At 42.7% G+C, this 20,011-nt stretch overlaps 1 protein-coding gene across 3 annotated transcripts in view; it reads right to left on the bottom strand.

The window, feature by feature from the left end:
• KCTD15 (potassium channel tetramerization domain containing 15) overlaps positions 1-19,606 on the bottom strand; it is a 41,442-nt gene extending 21,836 nt beyond the window's left edge. The window contains exons 1-3 of one of the 3 annotated variants that reach the window (XM_030457751.1): positions 19,435-19,606; positions 18,617-18,711; positions 13,899-14,074 (exon numbers count right to left, since the gene is read on the bottom strand). In XM_030457751.1, coding sequence (XP_030313611.1) covers positions 13,899-14,074; positions 18,617-18,711; positions 19,435-19,588 — 425 coding nt within the window. In that variant the 5' untranslated portion in view covers positions 19,589-19,606. The remainder of the gene's footprint in view (positions 1-13,898; positions 14,075-18,616; positions 18,712-19,434) is intronic. The other 2 variants (XM_030457752.1, XM_030457753.1) reach the window with 2 other exon arrangements.
• Between the last annotated feature and the right edge of the window lie 405 nt (positions 19,607-20,011).

Raw genomic sequence — 20,011 nt, 5'->3', positions numbered from 1 at the left:
AACACTAATCCCAGGTAGAGGAGCCAGTATCTTTCCCTGCATTAAAAGATTCTCTTGGTAGTCAAGCCACCCTGGTCCTGCATCCATGTGGCCAAGTATCCCATCAGGTCTGGATGGAGGAGGAGAGGTCAAACAATTAAAATGCGTAATTACAACCAGTGACAATTACAACAATTACAACCAGTGACTAAGGGAACTGAGGCTCCCATGAGCTTTCCTTCCCAGGCTTTTCATTCCCACCAGCTTTACACACTGAGCCCTTCACCTTATTTGGATACAAGGATCAGCACTGACCACTCCTCCTGAAATTATCAGCATGTTTGTTCCCAAGACCGCTGTTTCTGCCACCCATCTCACAGGGAGTCAACAGCTCAGGACCAAAGCTCTGCTTAGCCATGAGTAATGATGGCAGAATCCAGCCCTCTGTCAGGCTCATAATTTTACTTTGCCTTACTGAAGTAGCATTTGTAATATTTTAGTGTCTTATTTTTAACAGCTATAAAAAGACTTTACGAAAGAGTATCTAGTTTGTCAGTAGCTGTATTACAAGTTCTTTTATTGCATTCAGCCCATAACCACACTTACAGGTAGGATAAGTTAGACACATTCAAACTGAATGGCACTCATTCACTAGACACATCAGCATCCCACCACCTTAATTCCAGTTGTCAGTCATAAAATGCACTTGCTGTGCTCAACAAGAAAAAAAAGTAGTTTCAAATACAGGTACAATTTTCATTTCCATGTGCCACTGACGTGGCTTGTTCATCCTTTGTAAAAGGGACAGTGACAAACAGCCTCCCATTATTTTGTGATGTTTAACCATATCATTTGCATTCATTTGGTTGCGCTGAGCTGCTCTGGGGTAACCATGACCAGAAAACAGAGGCCTTGACCATGGTGTGTGTGCAGATGCATGGCAGCCTGACACAAGTGGAGAGGCTGCAGATACTGTAGTTCAAGATAGGCCAGTTCTGCCACCCCTGTTCCTAACAAGTAACTACTTCGGGACTGTGAGAAGGGCCGAGTCTAGCTGACTTGCATTTACTTAATAAAAGTAACCAAATAATATTACAATATAATATAAACCCTCAAAACACAACTTGTTAAGGGTAGGAGCTAAATATTATTCTTTTAGTGAAATATGCTGAAGTCCAGGTAACTGCACTGAAGTTCACACATTTTAAGTAATGCCTATCTATTAGGGAATTCATCTCTTTATTTTAAATTGTGGTCTTGTGTCTGTAGCTAAAGAAGCATGTTAGCTTGATTTCCAGTATCATAATTTTTTCCACTATAAAGTTCAGGCTACTTTTGCTCTTCTGTGTCTTCTAGTTCATTCTAACTGAACTTTTGTCTAAATAGTTGGTGAAGATTAAAAATATTAATACAAATTTATATTGCAAAAGTACCCTGGGTTTATTATGCCACTGTTGCTCCTGTTGTGATTTGAGCCCTGTGACGTCTCTTGGCCTTTTAAGTTTCTCAACAGAGAATTTACACTAAATTTTGGGCATGAAAATCAATGCAGGAGCAAAAATTTTTATTTTAAAACAAACTCCTAAGCTCGTATCTTAGTCAAAGTGTTCCCTAGTTTACCAAAGGTCCTAATCCTCTAAGAACTGCATTTCAGTTCAACTCTGGGAATTCTGGGCACCCAAGAGCATAAAGTTGTTAATACATGAGAAGATGGACAATTCAAATAACATATACCTGCCTATACAAGCCTTTTCTTGCTACTCCTTTAACCATCCCTTTCCTCTAAATCATAGTGCTACGGGAGCCCTGATGAGAACAGAGTTGCTCCAAATGCCAGCTTTCCTGCTACTCACCTGTTTGCTCTAACTGCAAGCAGAAGCTAACTTGTTATTTTTAGTGAGATTTAAAAATCTGACTGGATCTGGACATTGCTTTCTATTGCCATCACCCTTGCAGAACTGGGGATGCTGGGAGGTTAGAAAACATGCAGATACTAGTCATATTTTAATATAAATGGGCTAAATCCTCACTCATTGAAGTCAAGAGCGAAACTCCCAGTGGGACTCATTGAAGGCAGGAAAAATTTCAAATGTAACTCATTTACCTTTCAGGGTGCAAGTCTGGCCCTCCACATCCTTTGCATGTGTGGGTGCTGGGAAACCACCATGTTTCAGTAGACAGCAGGAAAAAGAGGGGATGGATACTCAAGGGCTGCATAACCTGGTGACAGCTAGCACATTCACTTTGGTACCTGCTGCTTGAGTAAACAGCTTGAATATTTAATCAGCTTGAGCCACAGCCCTTTACTTCTGATCCCAGACAGACATACAGCTGAGCAGCTTTTTCCTATGATTCTTTTATTTATTTCCAGACCCACAGGAAAAAGTTCCCAGACAGGGGCTGCTCAGGATGCTGCCACACTGTATTGTCTGGGATGAGGAGGATCACCAGATGACTTCTGGTGTTCACAATGGCCTCTGCTGCAGTGGGACACTCTCCATTGATGGGAGTGGGAATGACAGACAGCAGCCTCTCTGGGTAGTGATAAATAAGCTTTCTGTTTAGCAGAAGCTGCCCATGCTGCCTGGGCATTCGGTTGTATGCTAACTGGTAAAGCTCTTCTGTTGCTGAGAATGATCATATGGAAAAAAAAATAGGCTTATCTTGCATTTTTCCTTTTTGCTTCTCCTGCAGCTCACCCTCCTCTTCTCCACCGAGTAAACTACACCAGTTCTTCTGAAGCCCAGAATGTAACACTGCTGCAATTACACAACTGTACACCTCCAGTATAGCTCACACCTCCCCTCATTCTGGGATGCAGATACTGTGGGGAGTTCCAGGCAAGATGTAACTGCTTATAATTCTCAACAAGCATCTATGTGATCAGGAAGATGAATATAGTTCTAGCCATACTTTTGTTACACACTAAAAAGAGGAATGAATGATGCTCCTGTTTTTGCTTATATTTGATGAAGCCATACCTAATGTATTTTTCCTGGCTGTTCACTTAAAGAAACTGAACACAACAAAAATTATTTATTAAAATGCTATTTTGAAGAGAAAACAACCTCCTCAAGCCCACATGAAGTAAGAAGACTTGTGTAACAGTTTATGGTGGAGAGCCAGAGCCACTGGCAGATGAAAGGGAGAAGCAAAGAGGAATTTCCAGTAGGTTTGTTACTGCAGATGGAGAGCAGGGACAGAGAGAAGACAACCTATCGACACATCTACTGGGAAGAGCCCAGCTCCACAGACACAATCCTGATAAAAGGAGGAGCCTTTGTCTAGGTGCTATGGAGAGGGGATCCGCATGGAGGAAGGAGACTGAAATACACCTGCTGCACAGAGGACACTGGCCCTCCAGAATTAAAACTTGGCAAGAACTTCAAAATAAGAAGAAATCTGTTAACTGTTGGGTTCTGATGAGACACTGACAGCTGAACCTGGCCTTTTTATGTGACTACAAAAGATTAATTCTTAAATAAAATACTGTGGTCACAGGTTTGATTCTGGTCCCAGTGAAGTCAAGCCCAAACATACTTTGATTTAATTGAAAGCAGAAGCTCTTTAACCCTTGCATGTGCAAACAGAATATAACTGAATGTGACCAAAAGAGAAAATATGTTTGGAACTGTTTACAAATCCAGGCATGATCTTCTGCCCCCCCCTTCCCCTCCAAAAGACTGAAAAGCAGTAATTGAATTTTTTTCTTCGTTCAACAGCATTGTTAAGTACTACTTGCACAAATTTAGCCCTTGTTCCTTCCCAGACAACCTCAGCACAAGCAGAGGAACCTGTTTCTCTGCTGTCATCTATTGGTTCCCATGGAGTTCCACTAGCCAAATTTGTCTGTGAAACTGTATGTAAGTTTTGCTGTGTCAGAATTTAGGCAGCAGTCTCCTGGAAGGCACACCACATTCCCCAAATGCCAAAGCTGCAGCCATTGGTGTAAATTGTACTGGTTCAACTTGTTGGCATAACACGGGATGACACCAAAGAGGTTAAAAAGAGTCTGTGGTTTTCATTGTCAGCTTTCTCAAGAGAGAGGTTTGCTGCTGCAAAAGCATCTACCAGATCTAAACAGATTACCTGCAGGACTGGTAGCATCTGCACTCCATTAGGAGAGAGGCGTAACAGGAGCCTGCCCTTTGGACTGGGATTCCTTCAGCGTTTCAGCTTTACGATGCAAATCTGTTTCCAATGCTTGCCAACTGATCCCTTCTGAGTCTGACCAAGAGCAACAGTGCAAATGCTGCATAATAGCTTCCCAGCATCCATGTGCAGAACTCCTTTCAGGTTTTGCTCTATGTGGTCCTCAGCAGATAAAAAAGCAGCAATTTTAGCCTTTGAACGCATACCATACTGCAGTAGAGTGAAATCAACACAGTACAGGTGAACACTGGAATAGCTCTGCTCAGCCTATGTGTCCTGGTGCCCAGCTCTGAGAGGCAGGCAGCCCTCACAGTGACTGCATCAGTAAAGAATGCAATTGTGCACACAGGCAAACCTAATAGCCATCCTGCCTGGCAGAGTTTCAAGTGAGAGCAAATCAGGTAAAAACAAAAAACAAACCCCTCTAAAGTGTTTACAGGTGTAATTTCTTTTTTTAAGCAACAGAAGACTGAACTACATGCTAATCACAGCAGATGAGGTGAAGGAATCGGCAGTTTGGTGAACAGAGCACAGAGATGTGAGTTTGTAACTGGAGTTTAATTCCAGCTCTGCAGCTTCTCCCAGCTATCAAACTGGGTTAGGAGAGCCACCAACTTGGTGTAGCTGTTTAAAAATGGAGTTATGCCAGGGATGACTGACTGACAATACTTACCCATTTCAGTCAGGAGATTATACATTTCATGTCAGGACAGCACAAGGCAATAACCTGATGTGCTGCAAGTACCAGGTATACTCATCAGTTCATTGTACTCAATGTACAGCAAAACTTTGCAAAGCCAATGTGATTAGCAGCCACAGGGGGAACAACCTGTGTCACCTACAGCCTGGCATCCTCCACGCCATCTTGTTACTCTGCCCAAGAGTTCTAACCTCCCTAATGTCTTCACATTTGAATCCTGTGTTTGCAAGCCTGAATATTTCTTCTACTTAAATATGTTTTGTTCTTAAAGATTTTATTAATCCATCAATAGTGATAGTTCTGATTTCCGTTACAGGTATTAATTCGGAGTAATTCCTTCAAAACCAGTGGAGTCATCTCTTTGGGAAGTCCACCTGAGCAGGAAAGGTACGTGCCTGTTAGCTTTAACATGCAGATGTTTCTGAGACTGAGTACTGTGGATATACAGTAGATGCACCTCACTACAATGTTGAAGTTCATCTCCACACATCACATCAGTATACATCCCTGGTGTAACTCCACAGAGGTCAACAGGGTACACAAAGGATTATTTTGGCTAGGTTTATTATTAGGTCAGTTTTCTAAAAGAATAGGGCTTATTTTGTTTCCATTCAATCTTACAGTAAAACTCTCATTGACTTCACTTGGTATGTGGCCAAATGTACCAATATCCAAACCACCTCCATTTATTTCAGTGAAAGTAGGCAAGGAATTAATAAGGTCCAACATATTTTTAAATCTTAAGATTTCATAAATGATCACAGGCATGTAGGTCACAATATATACACAGAACGACACCTACGACAACCACCAGTGGGATCATTAAAATAATTAAGTTAGGCCTAGAGACAAATTCATTTCATAACATGCTCCTTACAAAACAGATACCCCCTTGCTTCATAATCTAGGGAGCCTGTTTTATAAACTTCCTAAGTAGTTCATGAAATATCCCCTGAAGCAGACCAGGTCTACTTGTCATTGGAGTCTTTATAAATCAAAAGTTTATAAATAAAAAGACAAACACAAATGACATGTATTCAAAGACCAAATATGAAGAGGTAATGCCTCATCTGCTCCACTGGTGTGGTGGTTAGCTGTGACCTCAGGACACATCTTCCAGTACAAAGCTACAGAATCCACATCTTTACATAACTCTTCTCCATGTGATGAGAGAGCTGGATGCACAGCACATGCAGAAGCAGTCAGTAAGGGAGATTCCTCTTTGCTTTACATGTAAAGCTGCTACACCTGCTCTGTGAACCTCAGTACAGGTGCAGTACTTTACACTGTGCTCAGCAGCAGGGAACAGCCTCCACTCCCAGCACATAGAAGGCGGGGACAAACTGCTTCTAGAGCATCCCAGGGCAGTGGTTTTATCAAAATGTGCTCCTAATGCTTTTCATGTTATGGCCCCAGAAATGAGTTCTGAGAAATACAATGGTGCTGTTGGCACTGTTGGCACCAAAGTGCCCTGCCAGATGAGTGGTAAGCAAAAGTAGCAATGAAAGAAATTACAAAGTAATTCAGATAACCTCAGAAACTGCTCAATACAGAGTGCTAACAAACAGAAAAAGTTGAATTTTTGTCTCCTTGTCTGTAGGCTTCTCATTGTGAGTTTTACTAAACCAGACTAGTTTTCAACCTGTTGTAAGCAGGAAGGGTGGGAATTATTAATGTGCTATGTGTAACTCAGCTAACAGTCATGTTATCATTACAGAAAACAGAAAGGGAAAGAGTAGGAAATGAGACAAGGTCAGCTGGGTTTTACACCAAAAGTAATGGAGATGCTGTTCAATGTACATCTTCTGGACTCCTCTCACAGACTGGAAGTGACATCCCTCCTGACCACAGCCAGGCTGCACAGAGGTTCTTCCTTTTGACTAGCTGAGCTGAGTGAACTAGCATCTAGATATCAATGTGCAATTTTCTCAAGTTTTTTTTTTAACAGCCTGTGCCAGGCATAGCACTGTAGCCATAATTTTATGTGCTGATTTGCAATCTTCTCCTCCCTAGGACTAGCTTGCCTGCCCTTCCTAGATGCTGTAATAGCCATTAATGCCTAGAACTCCACACAACCCAGGCTGCAAATGTATACAGAGAAACAGTAATTTCCAAAAGAAGTGTTCAGAGACTAGCTAGGCAGTATTTTCTTGTACATTTCATCAAATATTCCAAGTAAACACACAAATAATTCATTCATTGACAGGGCCAAACCTCAGCACCCAATTACAGTAAGATATGTACTTCCAAAGAGTAAACTCTGCTTTCTTCTCCAGAGCCTGTGGGCAGTCCCTGGGCAGCAGCTATGCTGGGCAAGGCAGCAGTTTCGAAGTCCAGTAAGGAGTAAACATCTTCATCACCACAGACAGCTCAGCTCTTTTGTGGCTCCCTATATACCAGTTAGTAGGAGATCCTGGAGAGTTGGACACAGATGGATCTGAAACATCTGTTTCCATAAAAATTCCTTCCCTGCCCTCTCAAGACCTCAGGTTTGGGTCACAGGGACTATTTTCCTTTACTATCAAAGCCACCACTCCAGCAGTGCAACAACAGCCCTGGGTAATGTGGGGAAATCTGTTATCATGGTGCGCTTCTACGGGCTGACCCATGAAAAAAAGACCTGAATCCAGGACTTTTTCCCATTAGTGAAAGGTAGAGACAGCATCACTCCAAGCTGCAATTACATCCCTCTGATATTTTTATTTTCCATAGAGGCCAAGCCATGCATCCCTCCTCTAGCAGAGGTCATGCCCTGGTGCTCACAGAGCTGGAACTGGTGCGACTCTTCCTGTAATAGCCCTGGCCATCCTGTCTGCAGGAGGAAATGGTTCCACCCACTGTGCTCTGTCCCACACATTGCCTGGGAGCTGTGCTGGATGTGTCCCAACAGCAACAAGTCTGCCCACAGGAACAAATGCTTCACGCCTTTCCCAGAGCTTATCAAAGTGCTGCATGGACTTGTGTGACCTCAGCCAAGGAGCACCCCCTTACAAAATGGCAATACTTGGCTTTGCAGATGGGAAAAGATTGGTTCGTTTTACACCATCCTATTCAGCAGCCTGGCAATGAGACTGTTCCTTCACTTGCTCCAGCTCCTGCTCTGGTAAGTAAAACATCCACAGGCAGACTGGAGGGAGACAGATTGGGAAGGGAGGAAGTGCTTTTTAGGGGGGTTTTCCTAAAGGGTTCTGCTGGTCAAAATTCCCTTGGAAACTATATTGAGATTTGCTCACTCAACAACCAAATAAGAAGGACTCAAAAGATTTATCTCTAAATTGCAGGTACATGAAATGAAGCAAACAAAAAAATATTTTAATCTCCTTGAAAATTCTTCTGTCAATTCAGAAAAGGTGCTGCATACAACCAAAACCTCGGGTTTTCATCTCCTTTACTTGTTCTCATCTGCAGCATACACCTGACTGCCTCAACCAACAGCAGAGCCCCAGGGAGCCCTGGCAGGCTCACCCTGCTCTGCAGAGCTGCCATGCTGATGTGCAGTCTTGTTATGTGTGTGCACTGCTTGTACACTGTGCCCACAGCCTGCATCTCAGAGCTTTTGTGATGTGCAGGGAAAACGCTCCTGCCTCTTCAGGTGTTTTGCTTTAAAGCCTGTGTGTATGGTTTAAGTTCACAATGCCTATTAAAATTAATGAGCTTTGCACTGCAGCTTACATGCAGACATATTTTGTAGTGCTCTGCCTGAATGTGGGCTGCTGGCTCCAACTTGGAAACTCTTTGCCTTTTGGGTAATATACAGCAGCTCACAGCCTGTTAGTGTCAGAACCTGGTGTCACCCCACAAACAGGGCACTCAATAACTAGCACAGATTTGATGGGAAAGCAAATAAGCTATTGTAAGAGTGACACTGGATTGATCCTACGTGAGCAAGGAATGTGAGATGTTCTCAAGTATGCTAAGTCTGAAGAACTGTGTATCATAAACATACTTTAAGAATTTCCCTGCTCCCTCTCAAGAAGTGCACAGTAGGGCCCATTACAGAGCCCTTAGTGTAAATAATGATGTAGAAAATCTGTCTTGTAGCTTTTGGCAGAAGGTGAGCTGGCCAGACCCTCTATGACCCTACATGGGGTCAGCAACCATGTTCTGTCAGGGACAAGTGAGAGTCCCTAAACTTGGAGAAGAGCATTCCCCTGAAGTCAGTCCAGCCTGGTGTGGCTGTAGAAAAGAGGGGAGAAGCAGATGATCTTGGGTGTCAGTGCTGAGCTCCAGCAACCAGAGATATGGAGGTGCTGGAGGAAGAGGTAGGGGAACTGAAAACCACAGGTACCTACAAAGTAGCTAGAATCATATGGTCATGCTTGGTAGGAGAGCTTGCCAGATGGAGAGTCTCTAACAAGAATGAGAGTTTGTTTTGTCAAGAAACATCCCAGAAGATAGATGCTATAGGGGACTCTTTTATAAATCACCAAAAAAGTCTGTGGGTTCTGATGAAAGTGATGCAGGGGATCTGCCCTGAAAATTCCACTAATGCTTTGTAACAGCTAAGGTCACTGTTTCTGAAAGTGCTAAACAGTTGCTAAAGCCTGTGATGGTTTTCTTTGGAGGATAGTGCTCCAGTGAAAGTGGTGGTAAAGCCCAGGTGCCCCAAAAGCTGAGATCAGGATATGCACAATGTAAGCACTGGCTAACCATGCCTTGGGCTGTGGGGCCAAAAAGCTCCAGTTTCTTGAAGAGGAAAGGCTGGGAGCAGAGAGGTCTGAAACATGGTCTATGAACTGTCAAGGGTGGGGGGCTCCCTGGTTAAATTATTCCTGCTGGCTTCTGTCACGTGATATAATATGCCACAGATATAATAAGCTGGTATAAATATGTTTTGAACAAAAGGAGATACTTATTTTTGAAGGTTACACAGAAAATATTAATTAACCAAGAATGTAATGTAAATATGAGATATCTGCAACTGAATTCAGTAGCAGTAAGACTGGAGGATCTGGCAGTGTCTTTGGGTGTTTCTGACTGCAGGAGCTTGGCCTTTTGGTGTGGGTTTGTTTTTTAAAGGTAAGAATTGTCTCACTCCCTTGGATACATACAGTTTGCAACTCACTTTTAGAGATGTGACAGAGCTTTGGCAGCCTTTACAACTGTCCTATAAATCCATATTCAAGCGTCAATGTGTGAAGGGGCTGCTTTAGAGGTCCTCTAGGTAAAATAATGGAGTTTCTAGAGAAAATGCTCTCAAAGATGAGTAATCAGTCTACTTAATCAGTTAACTGTTAAAAATAAGATGTTGATGGTAAGAGTCCATCTTCAATAGATCTTCAATATGTTTTTCTTTTTTCTTTCTACCTGTACCTCACAGCTGCTAGAGCTGGGAGTTTTTGTGGGAGAACTTGCTGAAAACAGACTACTGAAATTGAGCCTCAGATCCAGGTAGGACAATGTCAGCCTTCTTGTACCCTCAGACCTTGTTAATTTTGGCAGTTTTGGGTATGCATAGGAAGCAGCCTCAAGTAGCTGTAGGAAAAGGGAATAACTATTTCTGAAATAATTTTTGTGATCTCCATCATTATGCTGCTGTTGAACAAAATTTCTTTTCTGTATTTCTAATTTTCCTTCCCTTTCAGCCCCTGATCCTTCACTTAAAAAGCCAACTGGAAAGGTGTGTAATAGTAGAGTGTAAGGTGAGTGCGAGTGGTTTAGAAAACATCTTTGATAGTGGCTGTTTAGCCCTCTTCTCTTTTGTCACACCAGCTGTGTGACAAGTTTTCCTCTTTTTAGAGGAGAGAATTTATGTAGCCCTTAAAAATGCACCGGAAAGAAGGCATCTACCCCCTTTAATGCCTAATCTGGTACCCTTTACTTATGCAAATTTAATCAATGGACAAATGCTCCTCTCACAGCAGCTGCACTAATATAAACAACATCAAAGACTTTGAAAAAAAGTTCCTCTGAAACAATTCTGGGATCACTGAAATGCAAGATTTGGCCTCCAACTTCACATCACCAGTCATTCACTCATGTAAAACTTTCAGAATCAGATCCTTTCTCTCCCCAAATCAAAGCCAACCACATAACTTAGGAACAGCCGAGCAGAGCCAGCAAAGAGGGCTGAGCACAGTCAATCCTAACAAATTACAATAAGAAATGTATCACGCTGCCTGCTGTCAGGTGTAATTTATATCATACCAGAGGGGTGACTGGAGAGCAGGTATAGGCAGGAACTGGTCATACCTATACTTGCTCCTGCTGGGCCTGATCTGGCAAGCTGCTGAGAGCTCTTCACTCCCACTGAAGTCACTGTGAATGGGTTTGTTCAGACCTAACAAGACTGGGCCTCCTCAAAATACTATGGAAGGATAAACATAATCTGATGCTTTTTTTTTTCTGATTTCCATTAGTGTGCAATATCTCTGTGTATGCATATCCTGACACATGCTCACAATCTGTATGTCTTCAAACATATATATACAGCATATATCACAAGTCGCAGCCTAGTTAGGATTTTGAGGCATAGAGAAAGAAATAGAGGTCTTAACACAAATAAACAGGAAGTTTATTCCCACAGCTTTCAATTTTAGTAAGTGCAAACCATATTTTATGTGACAGAAACTATGATTTAACACAGCAGTTCAGCATATGCTTACATCTTCTGCTGAAATACAATTCACAAATGTGTTTAGTTTCTTATGTTTGAAGCTTTTAAGCTTATGCTTAAACCAAGAGTTTAATATGCTGCCCAAAATAGTCCAGAAACCTCTGCATGCAGATGAGTATGGCCATGCCTCTATATGGGGCCATGCTTGTTATCTCTGAGCATAAACTAACAGTGTTTTGGCATTAGTTCTAGATGTCTCACTCTGAAAAACTACGTCCTTCCTTTTGCAAAAGACCCAGGATTCCTCTCCCAGCCAAACCCCTGCAAAACCAGTCTGCGCCTCACAGAAGATACACACCAGGAGAGTGAAGCACCATCAGTAGCTCCAACCATCCCCAGTAAAATAACTGCAAGTACTTTGCCTTAAGGGGGAATGAGAGCAGCCAAACCCAATGGGGGGTACACCTACCAAATCTACTCTGCAACACTGCAGGAAACCAAATTTTTAAAACCAAAAAAATAAAAATATTAAGATGTACCCTCCATCCAGCTGCACAATGCCCTTAGCAGTATGTCCTACTCGAGATGCTGGTGAAGGGTTATCTTTTGCTGTAAAAATATACATGGTTACTATTCTGACTCACAGGTCTTGTCCTGTAAGCTATTACTCCAGTGAGAACTGAAATTTCAGCAGATGAAAAAGCATTCAAGCCCTCTGAGATAACACAGAAGTACAAACGTAACACAATACACAGCAAAATCTGAGGCAGCACATGAACTCTCATAAGTCACAGGTTTGTACTTCTAGTTTAAACAATGTACAAAACCTGAAAAGAGGCACTTCGGATATTTAGCAAACAGAAGAAACAAAACAAGGGCTTTGGATAAGTACTCTGTTCTTTTTAAATAAAATCTGTGAATTTACCTATTTTCACAAAGGTCCCATAATTTCAGTTTTTACTAAGTAAGCCTGATAGGGGACGTATTTTGAAAATTGTGTCAGCGGTGATATTTTAAAATGTGCAGACAGATGTGCTACTCCATTACAACTGCTGAGTCTTCTCTGTATTTTTCATACTATGAAGCATTTATCTGCTTCTCTGTTATAAATCTCTTCCCACTGAAGAGCCTTCTTCTTTATGATTAAAGAACTACCACACTTACATCATTAAACAGACATTGCCCAAAAAATAATATTGTTTTGTTGTAAAATATAGGTATTTTAATAGTTGTTTATTTTCCATAGAGAATTTCATCAGCTCGCTTTCCTTGGAATGAAATCACAGCCATATGCTTTATGACATCAGAGGCGTTTCAAGGTGCCTCTATAAATGTCATTTACTGATTGGGAACCTGCCAAATCTGTGGAAAAATCCCTAGTCTCTTTTGAAGGAAAAATCTTCAAATGAAACTAGAGCTTTTACACTGGTTGCTGTATCAAAAAAACAAATCTATCCTTTATGGAAATGCTGGCCATCCATGCACCACAGCAAACCTCTGGCAACAAAACCTGCTGACCTGGGCTCTGGCTTGTTTTTGTGTCATTAGTGCCTCCCTTAACCAGTCTGCAGGGCACTCTGACACTGCACATCCACACCTTCCCTTGGCTTCGTGAGGCACTTACCCTTCTCTGCAGTCTGAATGACAGAAAGCTGAATTGTTTTAGTGATCACCACTGTAAACCAAAATCAGGTATATTTTAATGCAGAGCTCCAATATGCTTTAGCCTGTGAAATAGCTGTGTCTTCCATGCTAGTGTCTGTGACAGCCTGATCCTGCCCCATCCTTCCCAGTGCACTGCACCTCATGGGACTGGGAGCCAGGCAAATCGTGGAGACTCTATGTCACATACACAAATACACTCTCATGCCGCATCTGTTCATAATCTGACATGTCTATAGTCCACTCTGTGATAATACTGGCCAGATCTAAATAAATCATGTCAGACATATCACCAACCTCTCCAGCACAAATCAGCTACCTTTCAGGATTCAATCTGATCTGCAGCTGCAAGCAGACAAAGCTGGTCAGTCAGCCACTGCCCAAAGGAGATGGCCACTGACACTGAGGCACACCACCATTACTGAGGTTTGAGTTTTGACTAACTGACAGAAGCATCCATTAGTCCCAATGTAACAGAGTGGTTCTGTTTTCTTAAAGGAAGAAAAGCTTTTTTTTTTTTTTTCCCCTAAATCTGCAGGAAAGGAGTTGCCTGATACAGTTGGAAATAATCTAGGGCAGCACACCAACAGGTGCTTCAAATGTATTGGCAAAGTGCAGATGTTGAAAGAGAAAATGAATAGAATCTCTAAATTATGCATAAATTTTACAGGCTTTTCTTTTCCTGTAGAACCCCAGTGAAGTTACTGTATAAATCGGAAACTGAATTATTCATAACGAGTGAATATATAATAAATTGTATTTCTCATTGAAATATTCCTCACAGGTACGTGCCTCTTCCCATGCAGTGATCAGAAACGGGCAGCAAGTCTGAAAACACCAAGGTCTTACCTGGAGTCTGGGTACTTTGTCAAGGTAGCCAGGCTGCTGGTGTACATGTGTCCTCCTACATCGATGTGCACGGGCGCGTTTGACTTGGTGAGTTGAGCTGGGAGAGGAATTCCTTGAGCAGCCAGAGGAGAAACCGGGGACCGTGTTAGAGACAGACGGGACATGCTTCTTCCCTCCTGCAAAGGGAAGGCAAAAAAGAACAGTTTCTCTTAAATGTAGCAGCGTGTTACCTTTCTTTCCAGTGTGATCACAGATCTAATCAGATCATTTTTGCATCTGCCTGATCACATATTCAACTAACAAATTATTGCCACCACTGTAATTAAGTGTATTTGCATCATTTTCTTCAAAGTACCAGAGGGGAAGAGAAAGATGCTTATTAGCAATAAGAAATCAAGAAAAAAAATTTTCAAGGTGTCAGCCTCAAGGGGCATAAAACAAACTGCAAAATTCTAATTAAAGGTCGCGGGCTTATATGTTAGATGTGAAATATCCCCTGACAAACGAATAACCAATTTGTGAATTGGGATTCAGGGGTTTTTGCAAGTTTGTCTCAGTAACGAGACACCTCTAAATTAGTGACTTCCTCAGTACCTAAGGCATTTAGTTTATACATGTAGTAAATTTCACATCAAACTAAGATCAGTTTTCTGGTTTATTTTCAATAATTGTGAAATAAATGGATAATTTTCAGTTCAGCTTTAATTTTATACATAAAGAACTAGTAAGCTTTCAAACTGAAAGCAGTTAATACCTGGAAGAAGTAAAAACAGGAAGGTATTTAAAATGACCCATGCTTTCTTGACATGTTAGAAATTACTGTGCAATCTGACATATGAAATTAGAAAATTGACTCCACGTAATATTTACTGCCCTAAAAATATTTGAAGATTAGTGAAATTTCTAAATTAAGCTGAAAGTCTTCAGCTGACGTGCAAAGCAAAAAATACTGAACTGTCTTAAAAATGAACGGGACAACCATAGCACAAGAAGATTCCTCAATTCTCTTCTATAAGAAAAGCACATCTTATTCTGCATGAAACATGTGTCTCAAAGCTGATTTCAGTTAAATCGGTATAGACGGCATACATGTCAAACGGAAAAAAAAACCTTTTATAGAAGTTTAAGAAAATGACCATCCATTCCCCCTCTCATGGGTAAAGCAACATATGCAAAACATTATAGTTGAAGACATTTCTGAATGTAATCTAATTTTCTTGGTATTTTGTTCTGCAAGTATGCTACCAAGCATTCAGGCTCTTTCTTACATCTGACTAGCACTTTACATGCAGCATTGCAAAGTGAATTCCCTTTTCTCCCACATTACTTTGACAATGTTTCTCAGAAACCTAAAGCTGATCTCGTCTTTCTCTCAGCAGTATTTTGCACAAGATGCCTGGCTACGCCACTCAATGAACATCTAATTAGCAACATTCTTTGTAAAAAAATATTCTGAGCTATATAGTAAATAAATGAAAAATCTTAATACATCTAGACAGCTTCACAAAGTCATCACATCTCTATTTACTGTATTTCATCTTGGTTAGCTCCTAAGAATTTCCTGTGTCTACAGGACAGAAATACATCACCCCATTATGAATCCACATCCTTTTCTCTTCAGAGGCTGGATGGACATCTGCACTGAACACGAAGCAAATACCAACTCTGTCCTAAGACTTCTGTGTCAGCCGATGTGAAATTGGGCATTAACATTTTTAGTACAGCACCACCTTCAAGGAAAGTGATTGAATCCTTTCATGACTCAAGACGTTACTTTCTTGTTTCCCACAAGAGGCTGTTGTGGGCAATCTTCAGTAAATATGTCATATAAAATAACTAACTTTTGAAAACAACTTAATATGTAAGTACCTACAGTATTTTAGCTATGTGTTTACTAATCTGTGGGTGCCTCATCTGTCTGCCAACACAGACAAAGGTTGTTTTTTTTCTTCTTACCAAAGAGCATCGTAAACTCATGCTCACTCTCTATTCCTTCACTTAAATGAAAGGGTCAGAAGATCCAGGCTGAATGTCAACCCTGTCTTTGTTCAGACCCCAACTATTATCACTAATGATAAAGGTACAGACCTTGCACGGTACAGAGCTGCCTTAGAAATAAATCTCACGCAGTTTCACAAACCAAGTGCCTAATTAGGGCTCATCTGCACCCCTTGTTACAATTTCCAAATGAAATCAAAGGAGTTCAAGTCCTCTGTAAAAGCATCTTACATTTAACCATTTGTCTTGAAATACAGACTTCAATTTTAAAATATGCACAGATAGCTAAAGATCAAGTGATCTGAATCTATTTGTGCATATTTAAACACTGCTGCTATCTTAGGATTTTGTTTAATGTTAGTATACCAGTAAATTCCTTGATCTGTAAAGAGTCTGAGATTCTCAGTGAGGCCATACTCACACAGTAGATATTTAATTTATACTATTCACTGGAGGGACCTTTTGAACAATCCTCTGCTTTTGGCATCTCAGCTAGAGCATGTGCTGAAAAAAGACTTAATTACAGAAAATCACTAGAAAGCTATAATAGTTCTCAAACTTTTATGGTTTTTCATACTTATAGAGGGTGCCACTGGCTTTTTGGGGGAGGGGAGAAGAAGGGAAATTAAAACACAGGCTTTTCCCCTGGCTGGAGAGGATTCATATTAAAAAAAGGAACCCTACATTTTTACTTAAGTTGTGGAATTCAATCATCTTCGTATGAGCAAATTATCAAGGGGCATAATTGTTAAGCACTACACAAACGGCACTGGAAACACTCCTGCTACTCAAAAAAAAAAAATTAAATATCTTCTATTTCTTAAGGTACCATAACCCTATTTCTAATGCCTCTTTCCTCTTCTCCTTGGCTAAAATTCATCACACTGAGTAATGTACTTATTTTATGCACAAAGCAAAATGCTAAATGTATTTATCCACTGAAAGTCTTTATGCTCATATTTTCTAATACTGATGTGAAAATTAAAACCTTAAGGGTAAATATCACAGAAACACTAACAAACTTCAATTATTAAACCATGTAAAATAATCCTTGCTTTTTGGTTGCTTACAACTGGACACAGCATCCCAACTAGTGGCAGAGGCAATAACCCTGCTCTAGTAAGTAACACAGGAACCTGCTGAAGGCAAAATCAATAGAGCCCGATTCCCAAATTATCTGAGTATTTCGTTTTTCAGACATTACACACTAAGATCTTTCAGAGCCAGCTTATCTTTTTCTGCCTTTGTAAGCTAACTGCCTAAGTACTGCTTGTAAAAACTATTTGCCCATGCAAAGTGAAATAATCACAATGCCATGCTCATTTACACACAAAATGATTTTGTGTCCCATTGTGCTCACAGTTGTTCAGCTCTCTAGGGGTGATTAAACTAGCTATGCTGCTACAGCTTGAGATGATTTCACTGAATCGTTTCTCCATGAAGTTGCTTCTTTGCTAAGCTGTTATTTTAACCATAAAAGGTAAACAGAAGGCAGTTGTAAGAGCTCCATTCAGCTCCGTGCCCAGGGCTATAACCCTAGGGCAGAGAATGCTGAAAGACTGCAGAATTTTCCAGGGTGTTGCCTTTCTTGCTCTAAAGCCTTCAGGAATACTGTTCATTTAATACACACTCTAGATGATACATTTCAGATCCTACTAAAAGAAAGACTTCAAAAGTGTAAGAACTTTTGGGCGGATGAAGCTTTCCCACCTCTGCACATAGCTCGGGGCCATGGTAACCAATACTGCTGTTGATGTTGGGAAAATACAGTAGAAATAAACTGCAAAGAGCAGAGCAGACAGATAGGGACAAGGGAGGTGAAAGGTTGCAGGAAAAGAAACAAGCAGCAGTCTAGAAGGGATAACGAGAGAAAAAAGGGAAAAGAATGAAAAAGGAGGCGGCTCTAAAGGAGGGACAAGTTAAATCAAGGATCAGGCACTTAAAAGACTACAGATGGGAAGCAAAACTAATTAAGGATGTAAAAGCGCTTTGTTTCTAAAGTTTATTGTTGCCAGGATAAAAATTAATTGAAACTAATGCTGTTATTCACTCGTGCAGTTTAATTCCTTCATGCACATTTAAGACTAGAAATGAAAACGGCAGGTTTAAGGACCTGCCATGAAGCAGCTGGCTCTCCCGGGGAACCGGAGCGAGGGAGGGCAGGTCGGGGCCGCGACCCGGCCGAGGGGTTCCGACCGGCTGCAAGACCCCGATTGCAGGACCCCTCTTCCGCCCCCCCTCCCGCAGGACCCCGACTGCAGAACCCCCGGCTAGGCGGTAACGGGAGCCGCTGCTCCCCGACTAGTCACTGGACTGGATTCTCGGGGAAGCTGTTCTCCCTCCCCAGAGATTTCTTTGCCAGCAGACCCACAGGAGCCCTAGGGGGAAAATCACCCACAGCAGCCCCCCGACCGCCCCATCCCCAGCACTCTGGGGCAATAACCGGCTGCAGAAGTTGCCCCGGCTCTCCCGTGACTTGATGGCAAGGTCTGCATTTCCCCAGCCTGCGTTTAGCGCAGCCAGAGGGGCACAGCTACAGACTTGGCAATTACCTTTGTCTCTATAAACAGGGACGGCGACCGCTCCGGTCTGCCCCCAGAGCCACTCCGAGACAACTGTTTACGCCCTGAACCGAGCCTAAAGACAAAGCAGGGAGCGGGGACTGCAAACCACGGGTTCGATGGCTCCAAAATTAAAAGTCCATAAACATTTGCACACACCTCCTCCATGCTGCTCCACTGAACGCTGGACCGAGTGACAGGGGAGATCGTGCCCAAAACTTTTACAGGGGAGGGGGGGAGCTCCCTCTGGAGCGCTGGTTACCGAAAAAAAAAAAAAAAAAAAAAAAGAAGAAACAAAAAAGGAAAGGCTTTCTCCTTCCCCCACTCCCCTTAGCCCCCCCCACCCCCCCGCAACCCGCCTATCTCTGGTAGTCTCCAGTCTATTTAGTGCAAGTTTCACGTCACCCAAATGCCTTTCCCTACTGATGGTCAGGGAAATCACCAGCAAGCAACGCACCCGGTCACTCAACTTCTGCTTTTTTCTTTTAAACATACTGTATGCCCAAAGGTAAAATTAAAAAAAAAAAAAAAAAAAAAAAAAGGCACAACATGGCGTCCTTTACTTATTCCCATGTAACAAGAAAGGAGATGTCTTAGATGCATGCAAGGAAAAAAAAAGCCAACCCCGAATTCCCGATCCTGTACATTTTCCGTGCAGCCAATGGTGGTGAGCATTAGCCAGGCTAATGTATTAATTTTGCAGAAGTGTGCCACATCGCATGCAGGAACAGAAATGCAAACTATAGCCTAGAGTGGTTTGAAGTCTACCCTAAACCAAGCCTTCCACTCTCACTGGCGCCAGAGTTTCATTCACAGCCCGCCCGTGTTTTCCATACGCGGCGCTCCCCATTGTCGCCCGCCTTCCCTTTGTGCCGAGCCGCCCCGCCGCCAGCCCCCGCGCCCCGGCCCGCGCATCGCCGCGCCGCGCCCCCTCCCCCCGCCCGACCCCCGCGGCGCGGCCGCGGCTCCGCGTGTACCATGCGAGAGCGCGGAGAGAACCGCGCTGCCTCCGCCGCGCTGGGGCTTGGCCGTCTTCAGAGCCGGGGCCGGGGCGGCAGCGGGAGCGCGGGCACCCCGGGCCGCGGGGCTCCGCCGGCGCTGCCCATGCTGGAGCGGAGCAAAACAAAACATACACACACACGCACGCACACACGCGCAGCGCTATCACAGCAGGGCGGCTGCACGCGGGTCCTGTAGCTTTAAAAAAAAAAAACACCCCTCCACCGCTTCTCCTCCGGAGCCAAGAGACGACTTAGTTTGAAGAGGCACTTTCCCCAAAAAAAAAAAAAAAAAAAAAAAAAAAAAAAAAAAAAAAAAAAAGAAAGAAAAAGCAAGCGCGGGCGAGGGAAGGCGCGAGCGTGCCGCGCGGCGCGGTGCAGCGCGATGCACTGCGATGCGATGAAAGCTCGGCGCGCATTGCGCGCACTGCGCGCTCCGGCCCCTGCACGGGCGGCCGCGGGAGCCGCCGCCGCTTCCCTTTTTCCTTACCTTGAGCACAGAAGAGATCTGCGAGCCCCTCTCTGGCTGCGGGCTCTGCTGGGCTTGTGTGTGGAT

The sequence above is a fragment of the Calypte anna genome, chromosome 11 (genome assembly GCF_003957555.1).
Source record: "Calypte anna isolate BGI_N300 chromosome 11, bCalAnn1_v1.p, whole genome shotgun sequence".
NCBI lineage: Eukaryota > Metazoa > Chordata > Aves > Apodiformes > Trochilidae > Calypte > Calypte anna.
Note: the sequence above shows the minus strand (reverse complement) of the source record. Positions and strands in the feature narration are given on the sequence as shown.